This window comes from Suncus etruscus, chromosome 12 (genome assembly GCF_024139225.1).
Source record: "Suncus etruscus isolate mSunEtr1 chromosome 12, mSunEtr1.pri.cur, whole genome shotgun sequence".
NCBI lineage: Eukaryota > Metazoa > Chordata > Mammalia > Eulipotyphla > Soricidae > Suncus > Suncus etruscus.
This window is the reverse complement of record NC_064859.1, coordinates 66,609,255-66,626,363: the sequence shown is the minus strand read 5'-3', so window position 1 is coordinate 66,626,363 and position 17,109 is coordinate 66,609,255. Positions and strand designations below refer to the sequence as shown.

Genomic DNA, 17,109 nt, shown 5'->3' with positions numbered 1-17,109 from the left:
CTACCACATAGATTCCCCCGGTAGACTCAGCTGTCCCCTGCTCTATTTCAGGTTACCACTACAATGACCTGGTGTCCCCCCAGTACCTGAGCCTGATCGCCAACCTCTCAGGCTGCACGGCGCATCGGCGTGTGAACAACTGCTCCGACATGTGCTTTCACCAGAAATACCGGACACACGACGGCACCTGTAACAACCTGCAGCACCCGATGTGGGGGGCCTCACTCACCGCCTTTGAGCGCCTCCTCAAGTCCGTGTACGAGAATGGATTCAACACCCCACGGGGCATCAACCCAGGCCGGCTGTACCACGGACACCCTTTGCCCATGCCACGCCTCGTGTCAACATCCCTCATCGGCACCGAGGCCATCACCCCCGATGAGCAGTTCACGCACATGCTGATGCAGTGGGGCCAATTTCTGGACCACGACCTGGACTCCACGGTGGTGGCACTGAGCCAGGCCCGCTTCTCCGATGGCCAGCACTGCAGCTCCGTGTGCAGCAATGATCCCCCTTGCTTCTCGGTGGCCATCCCACCCAACGACCCCCGTGTCAGAAACGGGGCACGCTGCATGTTCTTTGTGCGTTCCAGCCCTGTATGTGGCAGTGGCATGACCTCACTGCTCATGAACTCCGTGTACCCACGAGAGCAGATCAACCAGCTCACTTCTTACATTGATGCATCCAACGTTTATGGGAGCACGGACCATGAGGCCCAGGCCATCCGCGACCTGGCTAGCCACCGTGGGCTCCTTCGACAGGGCATCGTGCAGCGATCAGGGAAACCGCTGCTGCCCTTTGCCACTGGGCCCCCCACAGAATGCATGCGTGATGAGAACGAGAGCCCCATCCCCTGCTTCCTGGCCGGGGACCATCGTGCCAACGAGCAGCTGGGCCTCACCAGCATGCACACGCTGTGGTTCCGGGAACACAACCGTGTGGCCACGGAGCTGCTGGCGTTGAATCCCCACTGGGATGGTGACACCATCTATCATGAGGCGAGGAAGATTGTGGGGGCACAGGTCCAGCACATCACCTACCAGCATTGGCTCCCCAAAGTGTTGGGGGAGGTGGGCATGAAGATGCTGGGTGAATACCAGGGCTATGAACCTAGCGTTAATGCTGGCATCTTCAATGCCTTTGCCACGGCCGCCTTCAGGTTTGGACACACTCTCATCAACCCTGTGCTTTATAGGTTGGATGAGAACTTCCAACCCATCGCTCAAGGCCATGTGCCCCTGCACAAAGCCTTTTTCTCTCCCTTCCGCATTGTGAATGAGGGTGGCATCGATCCACTCCTGCGGGGACTGTTTGGCGTGGCGGGAAAGATGCGTGTGCCCACACAGTTGCTTAACACTGAGCTGACAGAGCGCCTTTTCTCCATGGCTCACACTGTGGCCTTGGACCTGGCTGCCATCAACATCCAGCGGGGCAGGGACCATGGTATCCCGCCCTACCATGACTACCGTGTCTACTGCAACCTATCAGCTGCTCACTCCTTCGACGACCTGAAAAATGAGATCAAAAACCCTGAGATCCGGGAGAAACTCAGAAGGTGAGTCTGGAGTTTTTTGTTTTTTTTTTTTTTTTTTTTCAGCTCTCTCGTCTTGTCTGTTGAGGTGAGAAAGAGAGGCAGCCCCAATACAGATGCCAAATGCCCCTCTCATATTTTTAAAATTGAATCACAGTGAGACACATATTTACAAAAAGTTGTTTATTATGCACTTTCAGTTAATCCAACAGCCATCCCTTCACCAGTAGACACTTCCTGCCACAAATGTCCTAGTTTCTTTACTATTGCCTGCTTCCAAGCCTGCCTCTATGACAGACACTATTCTCTCTCGCTTTCTCTCTCTTTCTCTCACTCTTGCTCACTCACTCATTTTCTCTCACTCTCTTGCTCTTTTTCCCCCTTTTAGGCATTGTGGTTTGGAATACTGTTACTGAAGAGGTATCATGCTTATAACTATCTTCTTGGCACCCAGTTTTTGTCCAGAAGGATCATTTCCAATTACTATTTTCATAATGGTTCCTTCTTTGTCCTAACTGTACTTCCCTGCTCTTTGGTCCTACTGTGGACCAGTCCTCCTGGCTCAAACTGCTGGAGTTGAGTTGTCTGGCTTGGACAGGAGGAGATGGGAGGAGGAAACTTTGTGGACAGTTGTGCTGTTTTGAGTGGGAAGGGACAGAGAGGCCAAGCTGGAGGGATGACAGCCATATGGGAGATGAATTCAGGGCATGCAAGTACTTATGCAGATGAACATGCTGCTGAGGAAGGGCAGCATGGGAGACTGTTTAGTGCTTTAGTTCTCCAGCACTTGGTTCAGCAGACCAGCCCTGAGACTGTAGCCTCGTTCTGAAATCCCATCATTACCATGTCCCAGGGATACCACCATAACTCCCAGACATTGAGTGATGAAGCAGCTCCAGGCTGTCTCAGGACAGATCTCCTTGGCCTTGGCGAGAGCACTGTGAGATGTCCTGGGATAGAACACTAAAACCAGGAACCCTCTGGGAGTCTTAAGAGGAGTTGCAGCATCGCTGCATTATCCATAGGTCAACTTGGCTCAGGAGCAGAGTTTGGTCAGCACTAATCTCCTTCCTTACCTCTGCTTCTTCCCATCACTAATTAGATGTAAAGTTCTCCAAATATCCTTTCATGCTCCTTTTTCTTTCTGTTTTGCCTGCCCTTTTATTTTACGTGTTGTGTTTTTGTGGGGGATATTCCTGGCATAGAGTTTGGTTAACCATTCAGTGTCAGGGAGTAAACCTGGGCCTCAGGCATATAAAGCGTACATTCATCTAACTGTGTTATCTCTAGCTCTCTTTTATGTGTTCTTAGTACTGATCTTTTGGCAGCAGTTCTGAACAGAAATAATCACTCATTAGAAGCTTTCATTACCTGTCCTTTCCCTGTAGGCCTTGTGCTCATGGATTAAGTGTACAGATCACAGTGTATTTAAGGCATCTTCATTCAAAGGAAAAAAAATAGTTAAAAAAAATAAACTTACTTTGTTCTGAAGCATTTGCTCACTTTCTGGGCTCTCTCTAGATTTTTTTTTTTATGCTTTTAGTTTAGTTTTTTTTTTTTTAAATCTCAATTTTCTCTTAGTATTTATCTTAGACATTTTCTCCTTAGGCTTCAGTTTTTCATTCTTAAAGCACATGACTGCATATTCAGAATCAGATGCACATTTGGAGTAAATGTTACTATGATCTGCTAAGTGTAATATGGTCCAGTGCTTTTGTAAATAATGCTATTAAATTGCTGGCATAAGCAAATTGGTATTCTCTTTTTCTGTCAAAGTTTGCGTAATTAGGAATTCTGTGAACTGTCTAGTTTCTGTACTTAACTATCCTCCTTTTTTCTAACCTGATATGTTGACTTCCCTCTTCATTTCTTCTATTTGTCAAATGTATTTCCAAGCAATTCTAAGGGGCTGGTTTGTGTACCATCTAGGTCTGCTGGCAGGTCAGAGACTCTCAAAAAAGAAATCCACATACCCCATATGAGGACCCCTCACTTACTCTTCTCATCCACTCTTCAAGAGGGGGAAGAACAAGAAGGAGTTGGGAAATGAGGGGTAGAAGATTTGAAACTGGTGATCACATCAAGGCAGCCTGGGGAAGCTCTATTCTAGTCACATACACTTTATTGGAGCACCAGTAAAGTCTTTTTATGTAGGGACCATGGCATGGGAGTCTTAAGAGGACAAAACAGAAAGAGAAAGGAGCATGAAAGGATATTTGGAGAACTTTACATCTAATTAGTGATGGGAAGAAGCAGAGGTAAGGAAGGAATTGGTGCTGAACAAATTCTGCTCCTGAGCCAAGTTGACCTATGGATAATGGAGCGATGCTGCAACTCCTCTTCTTTTTTCTTTTCTTTTTTTTTTTTTTTTTTTTTTTTGGTTTTTGGGCCACACCCAGCGGTGCTCAGGGTTACTCCTGGCTGTCTGCTCAGAAATAGCTCCAGGCAGGCACAGGGGACCATATGGGACACCAGGATTCGAACCAACCACCTTCGGTCCTGGATTGGCTGCTTGCAAGGCAAACACCGCTGTGCTATCTCTCCGGGCCTGCAACTCCTCTTAAGACTCCCAGATAGCACCATGCTGTTGTTTGACATAAGTTAGTTGAAGCTCCCATCTCATTGTTTCCTTTCCTTTCTATTGTATTTGCGTTTTTAGTTTTGGTTTGGTTTGATTTGCTTTTTGACCAAACTCAGTGGTGCTTAGGGCTTATTCCTGGTTCTGTGGTTGGCTTGCAAAACCATGTGGGGTATTGGGGATTAAACACAGGTTGGCTGTTTGCAAAGGAAGTGCCCTAACTGCTGTACTATCATTCTGGACCCTTTTGGGTTGTTTCCTTTGCCTTTTTTCCTCTTACCTCCTCTAAAAAGGTCCTTAAGGATGGGGCTAGTCTGGGTCTCCAAAGACTTGTTAACGCACCACCTGCAAGTCTGTGCCATGGATCACCCTAGAGGTTACGTAGGGGGCAGAAAAGGAGGGGGAACCTTGGAAGCTGGTATTTCCCTATGAGATCAGTTGGAGTGGACACTGATGGGTCATTCTGAATCCTGCTCAGACCAGGAAACACAAGATATTTAAACTCCTGATGCTATTCTTGGCATAGCCAAGAAGTCAAAAGTCCTTGAACTTAGAGCAAGTAGATGAGCACAGTTTATCCTACTTTGTGGGATTAAGGGATAGTTTAAACAAAATTTCATTCATTCTCTCTTTGAATGGTCCCTGAGGACATAGCATAACTGTGTCAGTAGCACAAGGCTGTTGGAGAGGCAGCTGTGTTAGACTCCTCAAAAGTCTGGGCAACTTTGGTTGGCAAGTAAAACCAAGTCATCAATTTCAGTTGTGTTATCTGGATGAAACAGGTTTGACTTATAATAAAAGTTGTCACTCTACTGGCAAACATATATTCCTAAGTAATTGGAAGCATTTGTTGAAGCTGTTTATTCTAAAATATTTAAAAGCTTGAGTCTTTTGTGCTGTTATGCTTAGATTTTTTTCTTACATTTTAATTTACAAAGAATCTCATTTTTGAGATTGTCATGAGCTATATTTATAGCTGAGTTTATTGCTCATACAGTTTTGAAAACAGGATTTGAATGACGTATAGTTGCTTGTTAAGTGTTATTACCTGAATAGTAAGAATAAGTAAGATTTAACTTACTTTCTTATATTTCTTTGGATTCTCTAAAACATTTTATAATAAGTATTACATACATAAATATAACACAAATATATATATGCATAAGTATATAAAATGCGTATATATTTTATAAATGTGCCTGTTAACATTGGGGACAATTTATAAAATAGAATGGGTAAATGCTTCCATCCAAGAAATCAAGTTGAATTCTGTTTGTAACTGAACTTTTAACAATATAGAATGATGGGGACGGGGGACGGGGGACGGGGGGTGTTTCTACCTAGACAAGTTTCTGTTTTCTGTGTACTTTGGTAGTTCAGCTTGGTTAAGTAAATTTAAGGCTTGTCTTGATTTCTGTAGGTTGTATGGCTCCCCGCTGAACATCGACTTGTTCCCTGCCCTTATGGTAGAAGACCTCGTTCCCGGCAGCCGCCTGGGACCCACCTTGATGTGCCTGCTGAGTGCCCAGTTCAAGCGCCTACGAGATGGGGACAGGTGAGGGTACAGGTGCACTGAAGAGGGGACAGTCATTGCCTGGACCTCCTCAGGGTCTCAACAGGGAGGAGCCCTGCAGTGTTCACCCTTATAGTACCTGGAAGTCCCTTAGCTGTTCAGACAAGCTATTGCTACAGATTAGAAATAAGTTGCAGCCTAATTCAAGGGCATGTTTCCTGCCTCTTCATCTAACAAGTTATTTTTGCTCCTAGAAACCTACCAAGTATTCACATGTCTACCATTGTGGAAGTTTAAAGGGGTTTGAAAGTGTAGTTATATAGTTTAATATATGGCAAAAGAATTCCATTTCTTGCCCCTATGACCAACTGAACAGATATACATGATTCAGATTTTATTCTTCTTGGGGGGCCAGGGCAGATTTGGGTCACATCTATCAATGCTGAGACAGGGGTATTTTTCCTAATTCAGTACTCAGGAGTGACCCCTTAGAGATACTCAGTGAACATATGTCGTACTGGGTGCAGGGAATCAGACTAGAGTCAGCCAGAGAGGCCACATGTGAGACAAGCTTCTTAGCTTCCCTGTTACATCTCCTGCCCCACCCTATGTCTCCTGAAGCTGACTTCTTAAAGGGGCTAAACTTGTGAGGTTTTCAGCCCAGTTTTAATATTTAAGATATTATAAATCATTGTTTTTATGATGGTACCAATATTATTATTTAATACTTGCTACGTTGTGGTGCCACACCCGTCACCGCAATTTTGTTTTGTTTTGAAAGCCCAACTTGAAGTAATATCTAATAGAAGCTGTTAATGGCTAGATGGTTAGAGAACAAAGTGGGGGACTATTTAAATTCCTCTCCCAATGGCTTTTGAACCTCCGTGTTTTCTTGGTCTTGTTCTCATTCTGGGGAAATACAGGTTGTGGTATGAAAATCCGGGGGTGTTCTCCCCCGCCCAGTTAACACAGATCAAGCAGGCGTCCCTGGCCAGGATCCTGTGTGACAATTCTGATAACATCACACGTGTGCAAAAAGACGTGTTCAGAATGGCCGAGTTCCCACACGGATACACCAGCTGTGACGAGATCCCCAGAGTGGACCTGCGGGTGTGGCAGGACTGCTGTGAAGGTGCGTCTCAGACCCTGTTGCTCACCTACAGTGCTCTCCTGCTCAGTGACTCCTTCCCTGGAGTGCTCCCCTTGCCACAGCTTCTCTTTCTTTGTGACTTGTCAGCTTGGCCCTCATGGTGATTTGTTCTCTTGGGCAGCTTCTCCCTCACTGTGACTTGTTTTCTTGACCAAGCTTCTCCTGACTCAGCACTTCTCATTGTGATTTGCTCCCTGACTCAATTTCTCCCTCACTGTGGTTTGTTCTGAGGCTCACTGCCTGCCTGTTTGAATGTTCAGTGTGTGCTGAGGCACTTGCAGGTATACTCGTGAAAAAGGAAATCAAATATTCAGCTATGGGTGTGTGTGGGGGGGGGGGGGGTTGTAACATTATGATGTATTTGTGAGATATACCACAGAACATAGAAAAGTTAAGTTGTGTTTTCAAAGACTTGGTAATGAAAGGGGATAGTTTTCAATAGCATAGCTAAAATACTAAGTAAAGTAAATAGAAAATAAGGCTAGAGAATTAGAATAAGGAGTTTAGATGCTTCCCTAGCAATGTTAGACAATTGGATTCCTGGCACTTCATTAGCTCCAGGTTTTAGTCCTGAGCACTGCCAGATGTGGCCCCCAAGCACCTCCTTCAAGAGAAGAAAACATATAAAATGTATCTCTCATCTGAAGAAGGAGGCCAGGGAAATAGCTCAGAGTTCCACCTGGTGCTATTTCCATCTGGTGCTGTATCTCTCCTGCCTGCCTTCCAATCCTCCCTTACTACTGGCTGTGGCTCTGGTGGCCCCAAGCCAGTTAGATATGAGCACCAAAACTGCCCTTCACAATCCCAGACTGCCAACTCATATATTAGCCCATGGATTTTTAAGCATTACTGGGGAGTCTTCCTCAAAAAATAAAATAAAACAGCATATAGCAGAGCATAAGTATTTGTAGCTCAGCCTCTAGTCCATATTCAGAAATTTAAAACAGAAAAATAAACTTATCAACCATCAAATTATCCATTTATTTCCATTTTCTTTCTTAGTGGCATTGTGACCATTTGGGGGTCTCATTGCCTTATGTTCACAAAGCTTTAGTTGTGTGCTTGAACACTCCTGACTATCATGTGGCTGGAAATGATGGACAGGGCCAGGAAACAAATCTTCAGGATAGAACTTGTACATGCGGATAGCCCCAAGACACTGCTCTTATACTCCTTTTGCAAGGCTCACCCACTGAGCCATCTCTCAGCTACCTCAAATTTAGCTTTTAAAATATGTTACTCTTGCCACTCATCTGTTGGGCATCTGGGTTCTTCTTGGGACTAGAGTGATAGCACTGTGGATAGTATTTGCTTTGCACACAAGTGATCCAGGTTTGCTCCCATGTATCCCATGTTGTGTCCTGAGCTTGCCAGGAGTAATTTCTGAGCAAAGAGCCAGTAGAGGTTCCTGAGCATCACTGGGTGTGGCACAAAATCTAAAACATTTTTATTACTCTACTGGAGCAATAATGCACTGGTTAAGGTGCTTCCTTTAACAGAGCTGACCCCAGATTTGATCCCCAGAACTACATAATGTCCCCCTGGGCACTGCCAAGAGTGATCCCTGAGTGCAGAGCAGGAGTAATCCTTTAACACCAGTAGGTTTGATCCCAAAATCAAAATGGAGATAAAAAATATTGGTGCTTCATGCTCTAAATGTAATAACTTCTCTAATCATAAGAAGCATTTACATTTCTAGTGACTTACATTACTAAAGCAAGAGCAACTCTGGGCAGCTCTAGGAAGGTGGGGGAGTGAATATTGGGGGGTTTCTGGTTGTGCCTTCTGCCTACGCTTCTGTCCCTGGTCCTTGCTCTATGGCGCCTCCTATCCATCCCTCAATTCCACTCATGATCTATGTGGACTTTTATTTGCTCACCTGAGCCTAATTTGGGCTTTATTCAGACTATGTTTTCTTAGAGACCTGTGAAATATTAGAGGTGGGGAAATGTCAAGGAACCCACTTGGGGAATCTTCTCTGCTGTGCTGGGAGGAATCCAGGACCATATGACCCAGTACCAACATTTTGTGCCCTGCAGGGCCGGTGGTCTCTGGAAGAGCAGACAGACTTTCTCTTCCAGCCCTGATGGAATCATTCAAACCAGGGTGTTTTCCCCAGTTATTTAATTTAAACTAGTTATTTTCATTCATTAGTACTGAAGTATGAATTGATGTGCTACAGCTGGCTCTAATAGCTTCTCTTACGTGAATATGCGTCTGATTTTTGTCTTTTTTCTCTTTGTGTTTCTGTCCTTTTGATATACATATTTACGTAGAAAACATGTAAGATGAATAATAAACGGTATCTATTTTATGTTAGAAATGTGATATGTGATATTCTAAGATAATTTACATAAATTTACAGTTAGTCTAGCTGCAGATCCACTTTTTTGAAAATTTTTGCATTCTCCTTACTAGCATTTGTTAGGGACATGTATTGAGTTTTTATGGATTCTTTTTGTTTGTTTTTTTGTTTGTTTGTTTTTTGATTTTCCATCTACCGCCCTGCCTGAGATTTTATGTTTTAAATTTTTTTTAAATATTCTCAATTGTTCATCAGATCAACATGCTTTTGCACATGCACAGTCCACAATTTGTTTCTTATGTTTGCATTTAATTGTTCTCCTTTAGGGCCTGATAGATAGTATAGCAGGTAAGGCACTTGCCCAGTTTAATCTCCAGCATCGTATATGGCTCCCTGAGCACGTCCTGGAATAATTTCTGAGTGCAGATTCAGAGTAACCTCTAAGCATCTCCAGGCATATCCCCAAAACAAACAAAAATAATCACATGAATTATTCTCTTTTAAAGTCATTGAAAAAAAGAGTTTTCTCAGATATACAATCTTTTTTGTATTAATTACTTTATTTAAACACCATGGCTATAAGATTATTCATAATACATTTGTTGTTATAAAATCTTTTTGATACCTTTACTAGATTTCTTTTAGCTGCCTAAAGTAATGTTAAATTCTGAATAGTTTAAAGTTTTCTGTGGTTTGCCTAAATAATTCAGAGTTCTCCAAGACTTCATCTTTTTTTATTGGAGCGGCCTTGACCTCCATCTCTTATTACCAGACTTTCTTGTGGTGTTCATAAAACTAGAGAAATGTAGATGATGGAAGGGATTTCTGACATCTTTCTCCTAGATACTCTCCCTCTTAAATAGCAGGTGGAGATAGCTTAAAGTGATAAAACTTAAAATTTGTTTTTTTGTTTGTTTGTTTTTGGGTTTTTTTGGGGTCACCCCCAGCGGTGCTAAGGGGTTACTCCTGGCTGTCTGCTCAGAAATAGCTCCTGGCAGGCATGGGAGACCATATGGGACACCAGGATTCGAATCAACCACCTTTGGTCCTGGATCGGCTGCTTGCAAGGCAAACGCCGCTGTGCTATCTCTCCGGGCCCCTGTTTCTTTTCTTTTCTTTTCTTTTCTTTTCTTTTCTTTTCTTTTCTTTTCTTTTCTTTTCTTTTCTTTTCTTTTCTTTTTTTTTTAATCTTGAGAAGCCATATCTAAGGTGGGGAATGAAAAACAGGGGGAGGAAGGGGATTTGACAGGCCCAGATGTCAGTCACTATTTCTTTTCTTTTGGGTGGGGGGGTCACACCCAGCAGCACTCAGGGGCCACTCCTGGCTCTATGCTCAGAAATCACCCCTGGCAGGCACAGAGGATCATATGGGATGCCAGGATTCGAACCACCGTCCTTCTGCATGAAAGGCAAGTGCCTTACCTCCATGCTATCTCTCCGGCCCCCACTATTTCTTTTTTGATTCAACTTTTGAAAGATATTATTTTTTCAAGCAAGTTTTCTTGAGGTTAATCATTTAGTATATTTAAAAAGTCAAAGCAGGAAACCTGCCTGTCAAAGAAGTCTAACAAGAAATTTCTGGGTAGTTCCAAGTTTTTTTTGCTTTAGACTGTAACTTTGAGTTACAATCTTTTGGTTATTATTGACAAGTCAAAAGGAGGAGTACATAAGTGTATTGTGCACAGGTGTATGCATGCATATACAATTTTGAAATAATTGTAGTAATCATTGAAAAAGTTCAGCCCAAAGAAGTCATGTCAACTCATGTCAGGTCACTCAGATTCATCCATCATTAACATTTTGTATCTGTTTTTAGAGGTATAATTTGCATATGCACTTATCTATGTGTGTCATATATAAATAGACATATTTTTTTAACAAGTTAAGGAATTTGGCAATATCATTCTACTTTGCTCCTAAATTATTTACTTGAGTGCAAATGATCAAAAGGGGAGACATAGCAAAGAAAATGTATAACTGTATTACTCCTCTATTTCTGAGCTTATTTACATTTGATGTTTGTTCTAGCACTGTATGTGTTCCTGTATCCTAATTTCAGGGGTCAGGCTCACATCCCAGCTGTTCTGCTCTGTTGCACTTCCTCTGTTTGTCTCTCCTTCTCTTTTCTAGAACCTTCCTTGACTGCTTGGGCTCCTGATTTTCTCAGATTAGATCTGGTCCCTTACTGAGAGTACTGATCCTGTCAGTGCACTTGAGTCCTTCCCTAATAGAATGACACCAGAATATTGCGTGTCCTATTACTAATAGTGTTGGCAAGAGTCACACCACTAGGATATGAGATTCCCATTTGAGAAATAGGGGGCTAAAATATGTGATCTGTGACTACCTTTTCCCTATATCAAGTTTTTCTGCTGGGAAAGCTTCTGGGTTGCTGTTTCCTAAGTGGAATAGGGTGTCAGTAGTAGGGATTTAACTGCAAAATGCCATGTGTCTTATGCTTGTGCAAAAGGACCTCAGTGCTTCTGCCTCGTGAATCTAGTGCTTGCATTTTGAATATATCATATTTGGTTGTTATTCACACAAAGACCTGAGGCTTGTACTGGGTTCCAGAACTCTTAACAGCTCATAGTTGATAAAATAGAGCAGCAAGGAGCCTGCTGCAAACCAGGATGCTGTGTAGATGTGACCCAACACCATGTGAACAATTGTACAAAGCAGCTGCCCTAAGCTAGCACAACTCTGTGGATTGCCAAGATAATACTCCCCTTCTGATGATGTCTGAACTGTTTGGATTTTGGTTGGCAGACCTATTACTAGGAGAGGTCTGAGGAGGGAGAAAGCTGTGCTCAGAGCTGGATGCTCTTAGGTGAGAGGCATCCCCAAACTGTTAGAGAAACTTCTCCTGTTGTTGGGTGGACAGAACCTATCAGAAACACCCAGGTTTGAATTAAAAGTTAGAGTCAGCTGTGGAAGTAAAGGAATTGTGTGTGGATGTTGTCCTGTGTGTAGAGGTAGGCATTTGGTCTTGACTGGTAAGAACAGTCACTGCTGCATAGTCCAGATGGTCATTAGAAATCTGGACAGAAAGTGACTGTAGATCTTCACAGGGGTGGAGGGTGAGCACAGCTGCTGGCTTCTGTTTATTCTTGGTGACTTTTCTCTTCTTGTGGGATTTTTCCCTTGAGACTCCCAATCTTTGAGGGACTGGACATGGGCCTTTCCCAGACAGCCTCATCCTGGGCAGTGAGGTAGGAGTGCAGTATGGGGTTGATCTCCTCTGGCGTGGGATGAAAAGGCACAGTAGATCCAAGTATCAAGGGGCACCCCACTCCTTATGAGGGCCTGTTGATGCAGGGATCACTGTGCGTTATAAGATGCCCCAACTGGAGAGACTGATATTCCAGGTGTAAACAAGTGGGCAAAGGACCCCAGTGGTGGCAGGACCCCTGTGCAGGCTTTTAAAATTGGGCGATGTGTGCAGAGTGAACCATGAAGGAAGGCTCCAGAGGTCTGTTGAGCTCATGGCTTAGGGTAAGGTTGGGGAATGTGTAAGGCCTGGCCTGGGAACCATGACGGCTGACTGGAAAGACTAAGTGGCCCTTAGAGCCACAGCCTGGCATTTGGTGTCTCAGATAACTCACAGAGATGCTGAGATTATTCCAAGCTGGGCTTAATTTTTCTAACTGCTCTTTTTTCTTGCCCACAGACTGCAGGACCAGGGGACAGTTCAATGCCTTCTCCTATCACTTCCGAGGTAGGCGGTCCCTTGAATTCAGCTTCCAGGAGGATATGCCCAGCAAACAAGCAGAGCCTGAGGCAACGATGAGTGCAGCTGCCATAGGGTAAGGCTGGGTCTCCAGGGCACTTGCTGGGAAGCATGACTGTCTTCATCCCCTTGAGAAAGCACAGCCCTGAGCAGCTGTAAGTGCCTATCCATGACATAGCTGCCACCTGCAGAGGAAGCTGCTATGAGTTACATTTGCCTTTTCCTTTTTCTCCTCCCACAGTGCTGAGAAACTCAGCAAGTATCTTAGCAACACCACATACGCTTCCTATGAACACCCCAAAGTGCCAGGGACAAATGACATCAAGGAATTTGTTCTGGAAATGCAGAAGACCATCACAGACCTCAGGAAACAGGTAAGAACTATTGGAGCCCCTGTGAATCTCAGTGGAAGTTTGGGACCCCAAGAGCATTTCCTAAACCCATGTCCTAATCCCACTCTCATGGGCAGCTTCACTTCTCTCGAGGTGGAAGTTATAAATCCTGCCACTATTCTGCCACAATGCACAGAGCCAGACCCATGAGAGGGGTCTGTTTTGCTCTTTGGCTTGTCACAAAATTTGACTAATCCACCTTAGCTGCTATTAGATTTTCTAACAACAGGGGACACTCAACATTGGTGTGGAAGCTGCTAACTCTTGCTGAGGACACTGGTCCCAGCTGTCCCCAGAAGATGTTGGCAAGTGTCCATGAGATCCTAGAGTACAAGTGGACTTAGATTTAGGAAAATGGAGAACTGCAACCTCAAGGTCAGATTGTTTTGCAGCTGCCTCTTGAATTCCTAATAAACTCTGTTTCCAGGAGGGCACTGGAAGGTCACTTTGAGGTCTAACCTCTATGGAATGTGGAAACCAGCCACTAGAGTTTGACCAGTGGGACAACAGGACTGTGATGCTTTGTAGCAGTGCCAGTTCTAGGGACCAACAAGGGTCAGCTGGTAGTGTTCAGAAAACCTATACACTAGGATTTTGAAGCAGCGTCAGCCAAATGTGCCCTCACCCCTGTACAATCTCACTGGTCCCTGAAACTTTAATTACTGGTCACCATATCAGTGTGGGTCACAGAACTGTGGAGAATGCCTTTGTTTTCAAGGCTTTCTTCTGCTCAGAAATAGCTCCTGACAGGCACGGGGGACCATATGGGACATATGGGATTCGAACCAACCACCTTTGGTCCTGGATTGGCTGCTTGCAAGGCAAATGCCGCTGTGCTATCTCTCTGGGCCTGGCTTTCTTCTTTTTTGTTTGTTTCTAATTTTAATCAGAAACACCTTGGATTACCAAATTGTTCATAATACAGTCATTTGTAGCATTAAATGTTAAAACATCAATCCCACCATCAGTGTGACCTTCCCTTCACCAGTGTCCCCAATTTTCCATTCATCACTATGGCCTGCCTTCATGCAGGCACAAACAAATTTACTTCACATATTCTGTTACAACACAAAGGCAAATAGAATGATCAAAATTTAGACCATTGTTCTTCTTTCCATGGTGTTACTAAAGTCGGTGTCTAAGGATTTACTGGACTATGGTGAGTGCTAGTGGAACCATCTGTGTTACTGTATAGGCTCACTGAACTTGGTAGATTTTAGATTTCTGTTACTTTCTCAGCAGATTTCCTGTGATCCTACTGGGCTATTACACAATACTCAGGTGTCACATGGCCTGGAACAAATCTGGTGGCTTGAAAGGTGAAGTCACATAACTGAGCTTTTTTTTTTTGTTGGTAGGTTTAGGGTGCACCATCAGACGGCTATGAAGTTTTGATGGCCATTATTTTCTTATTTAATCAGAGTACTTGTAGGGCCTGCCCTTCTGCCACTGAAGGAGAATGCAAGGCTCAAACCTAAGCCTGATTTGGAGTTTGTGCTCAATGTTTCTATTCTTTTAATGAGTGAATGTGAGTCCAGAGAAGTTATTGGACATAGTCCAACTCTGTTCTTTGAAAGGCATCCCTTCAGGAGAAATAGATGTAATGCCAGAGAGCCCAGCTCCTCCTCCGAAGTGACATGGTATGTTTTTTACTTGGCTGCAGATAAAGAAACTTGAATCTCGGCTCAGCACCTCTGAGTGCACCGATTTGGATGGCGAGCCGCATACTGATGGCGCCACATGGAAGAAAGACCCCTGTACTGCTTGTGAATGCCACGTGAGTGAGGTTCTGGCTCCCAAGAAACTGGTGGAGGTCCCTGAGCCCCAGAGCTTCTACTCATCTGCAGAGCTAGTCCCTCTACCCAAGAAAACTGTATACTGATGTGTTATTAATCATGTGGTGTTTGCACCCATACGAAATGAAACTCTGAGAAAGTGGTTGGAAGCATCTCACTGGGTGGTGGTCTGGCTCCAGCTTGATCTGGGCAGAACCCTCAGATAGGATAGAGGGTGGAAGTTTCATCTATGTAGTGAAGAGAGTTGGCTTATCCTACCCTGGAATAGGAGGAAGATGCTGGCGGTCCCTCCTGATTGACTAGTTTGAGAAGATTTAAGCAGAACAGAAGCAACTGCAGCCCCTGCAGATTATTGAATCTGTCCTTCCACCTCCATGCACAGCATCTTCATGGTCTCAGATGTGAGGGAAAGAGTTGTGAACCCTCTTGGTCCTGGGTTCCCAAAGTGGAAAACAAGATGTCTGGAAAAGGTTGTGGTGGAAGGCAGGACAGTAGCCTCCAGAAGAGCTCCGGGTGTCTGTAATTGTGAATCATACAGAAGAATCACTTCTTTATTACACAACCCACCAAAGAGAGTAGGAAGGCTGCCGGGGGTGTGACTGGGAGGCATTGTGGTCTGGCTCCATGGGTCTGATGACTTTCTCCTCCAGGATGGGCACATTACCTGCTTCGTGGAAGCTTGCCCGTCGGCTGACTGTGCAGAGCCTGTGAAGCTGGAAGGAGCGTGTTGTCCAGTCTGTTTGAAGTCCAGTCCAGAAGAGAAACCTTAGGCCCAGCAGAGTTCCTCAGAGCGTCTCCACTATGTCATCTCAGATCAGATGGCCGGTACGGGGGCTGCAATGCAGGAACCATCAGAAGCTGGACATTACCTGGCCCATAGTGGCCAGAACTGTTTTGGAACATAGTACAGGAGGCTCAGACAAGAGGAGACCATGACAGAGCAGATCCACAAGCGGGAAGACAGACACGTGTCCTAACGTCATGTTAATTTCTCAGGTCTTATTTAATTTTTCTAGTGAAAAATTGGTGCTACTATTAAATTGCACAGTTGCATCATTTAGGCTCCTAAATTGATTTCACACAGTCACATTTCCTCTCCACTAGGAGTTTGGCTGGGTTCTGATGAGCAGGAGCTTGCAGGCAGGTCCCCCTTGGGAATGGGTTCTGAGTAGAGCCTCCTGCCGAAGGCATGCCACATTTCTAGAAGTCAGTGTTGAGCAAAGGAGCTGCATCTCTTCTGACCTTGGGTGTCATGATCTCAGCAGTAAGCTGAGGTGTACATCCCTCTCCATGACATTGATCCCCTTCTGGCTCTGTGTAATCAGCCATAGAGCAAGCATCCATGGGAAGGCATGTGAACACCCCCACAGCTTCTCAGTTCCATGCACCCAGGATGATAGAGGTCATTAAGCCACACTTAGATGCTGGTTTGTTGTCATGTAGATCCTGCATACGTACCTGCCTAGCTGGGGACCAAATGTGAAAACTCTCCATTTTTTTCTTCTACTGAACCACTATTCACATTGCCTACCTTGTCCACAGTCAACTCTTCTCTTCCTGTCCCCCGTCCCAGGCTTTGCTTCCAGCCAGAGCAACTGAGAAGAATCATAGTGAATCTTCGGGGGGAATGCAAATGCAAACTTTCTAATTTCAGGTTGTATGAATGTGTTAAAGGAAAAACAAAATAGCCCTATACCTCATATGTAGTTTTTAATGCATGCTCTTTGATGAAGTCTTGCCCATGATTTAGGTATTAGGTATGGCAAAAAAAAAAAAGCCATTTCCACTATGCAAAAAAGTTCTAGGATTTCAGTGTAAAGCAACTCTCATACCTCAAGCTCTCTCTTTTGCAATTAACCCACAGCCTCCCATTTTTTGTACTAAGTAGAAAGGGGTCTTTATTATGAGACATGTTTCCCTGAATATACAAGTTCAGGGCAACAAACACTTTTAGAGTACCTACCATGTGCCTGCCATCGTGTGGGGTACAAGTAATTGAGACCTGTTCCTCCTACCTTCAGTCCCATATGGGTAGATGGAGAGATGAACACAGGCAGGTTCGGTACAGAGGAAGCTTGTGTCAAAATTTCATGGTTTATGTTGTGCCCATCTATCAT

At 44.4% G+C, this 17,109-nt stretch overlaps 1 protein-coding gene across 1 annotated transcript in view; it reads left to right on the top strand.

Moving 5' to 3' along the window:
- PXDN (peroxidasin) overlaps nucleotides 1-16,896 on the top strand; it is a 90,356-nt gene extending 73,460 nt beyond the window's left edge. Inside the window, exons 17-23 of the mRNA XM_049784898.1 lie at nucleotides 52-1,555; nucleotides 5,530-5,664; nucleotides 6,546-6,754; nucleotides 12,745-12,880; nucleotides 13,046-13,178; nucleotides 14,860-14,973; nucleotides 15,643-16,896. Of these exons, the coding sequence (XP_049640855.1) occupies nucleotides 52-1,555; nucleotides 5,530-5,664; nucleotides 6,546-6,754; nucleotides 12,745-12,880; nucleotides 13,046-13,178; nucleotides 14,860-14,973; nucleotides 15,643-15,762 (2,351 nt within the window). The 3' untranslated portion in view covers nucleotides 15,763-16,896. The remainder of the gene's footprint in view (nucleotides 1-51; nucleotides 1,556-5,529; nucleotides 5,665-6,545; nucleotides 6,755-12,744; nucleotides 12,881-13,045; nucleotides 13,179-14,859; nucleotides 14,974-15,642) is intronic.
- The last annotated feature ends 213 nt before the right edge of the window (nucleotides 16,897-17,109 follow it).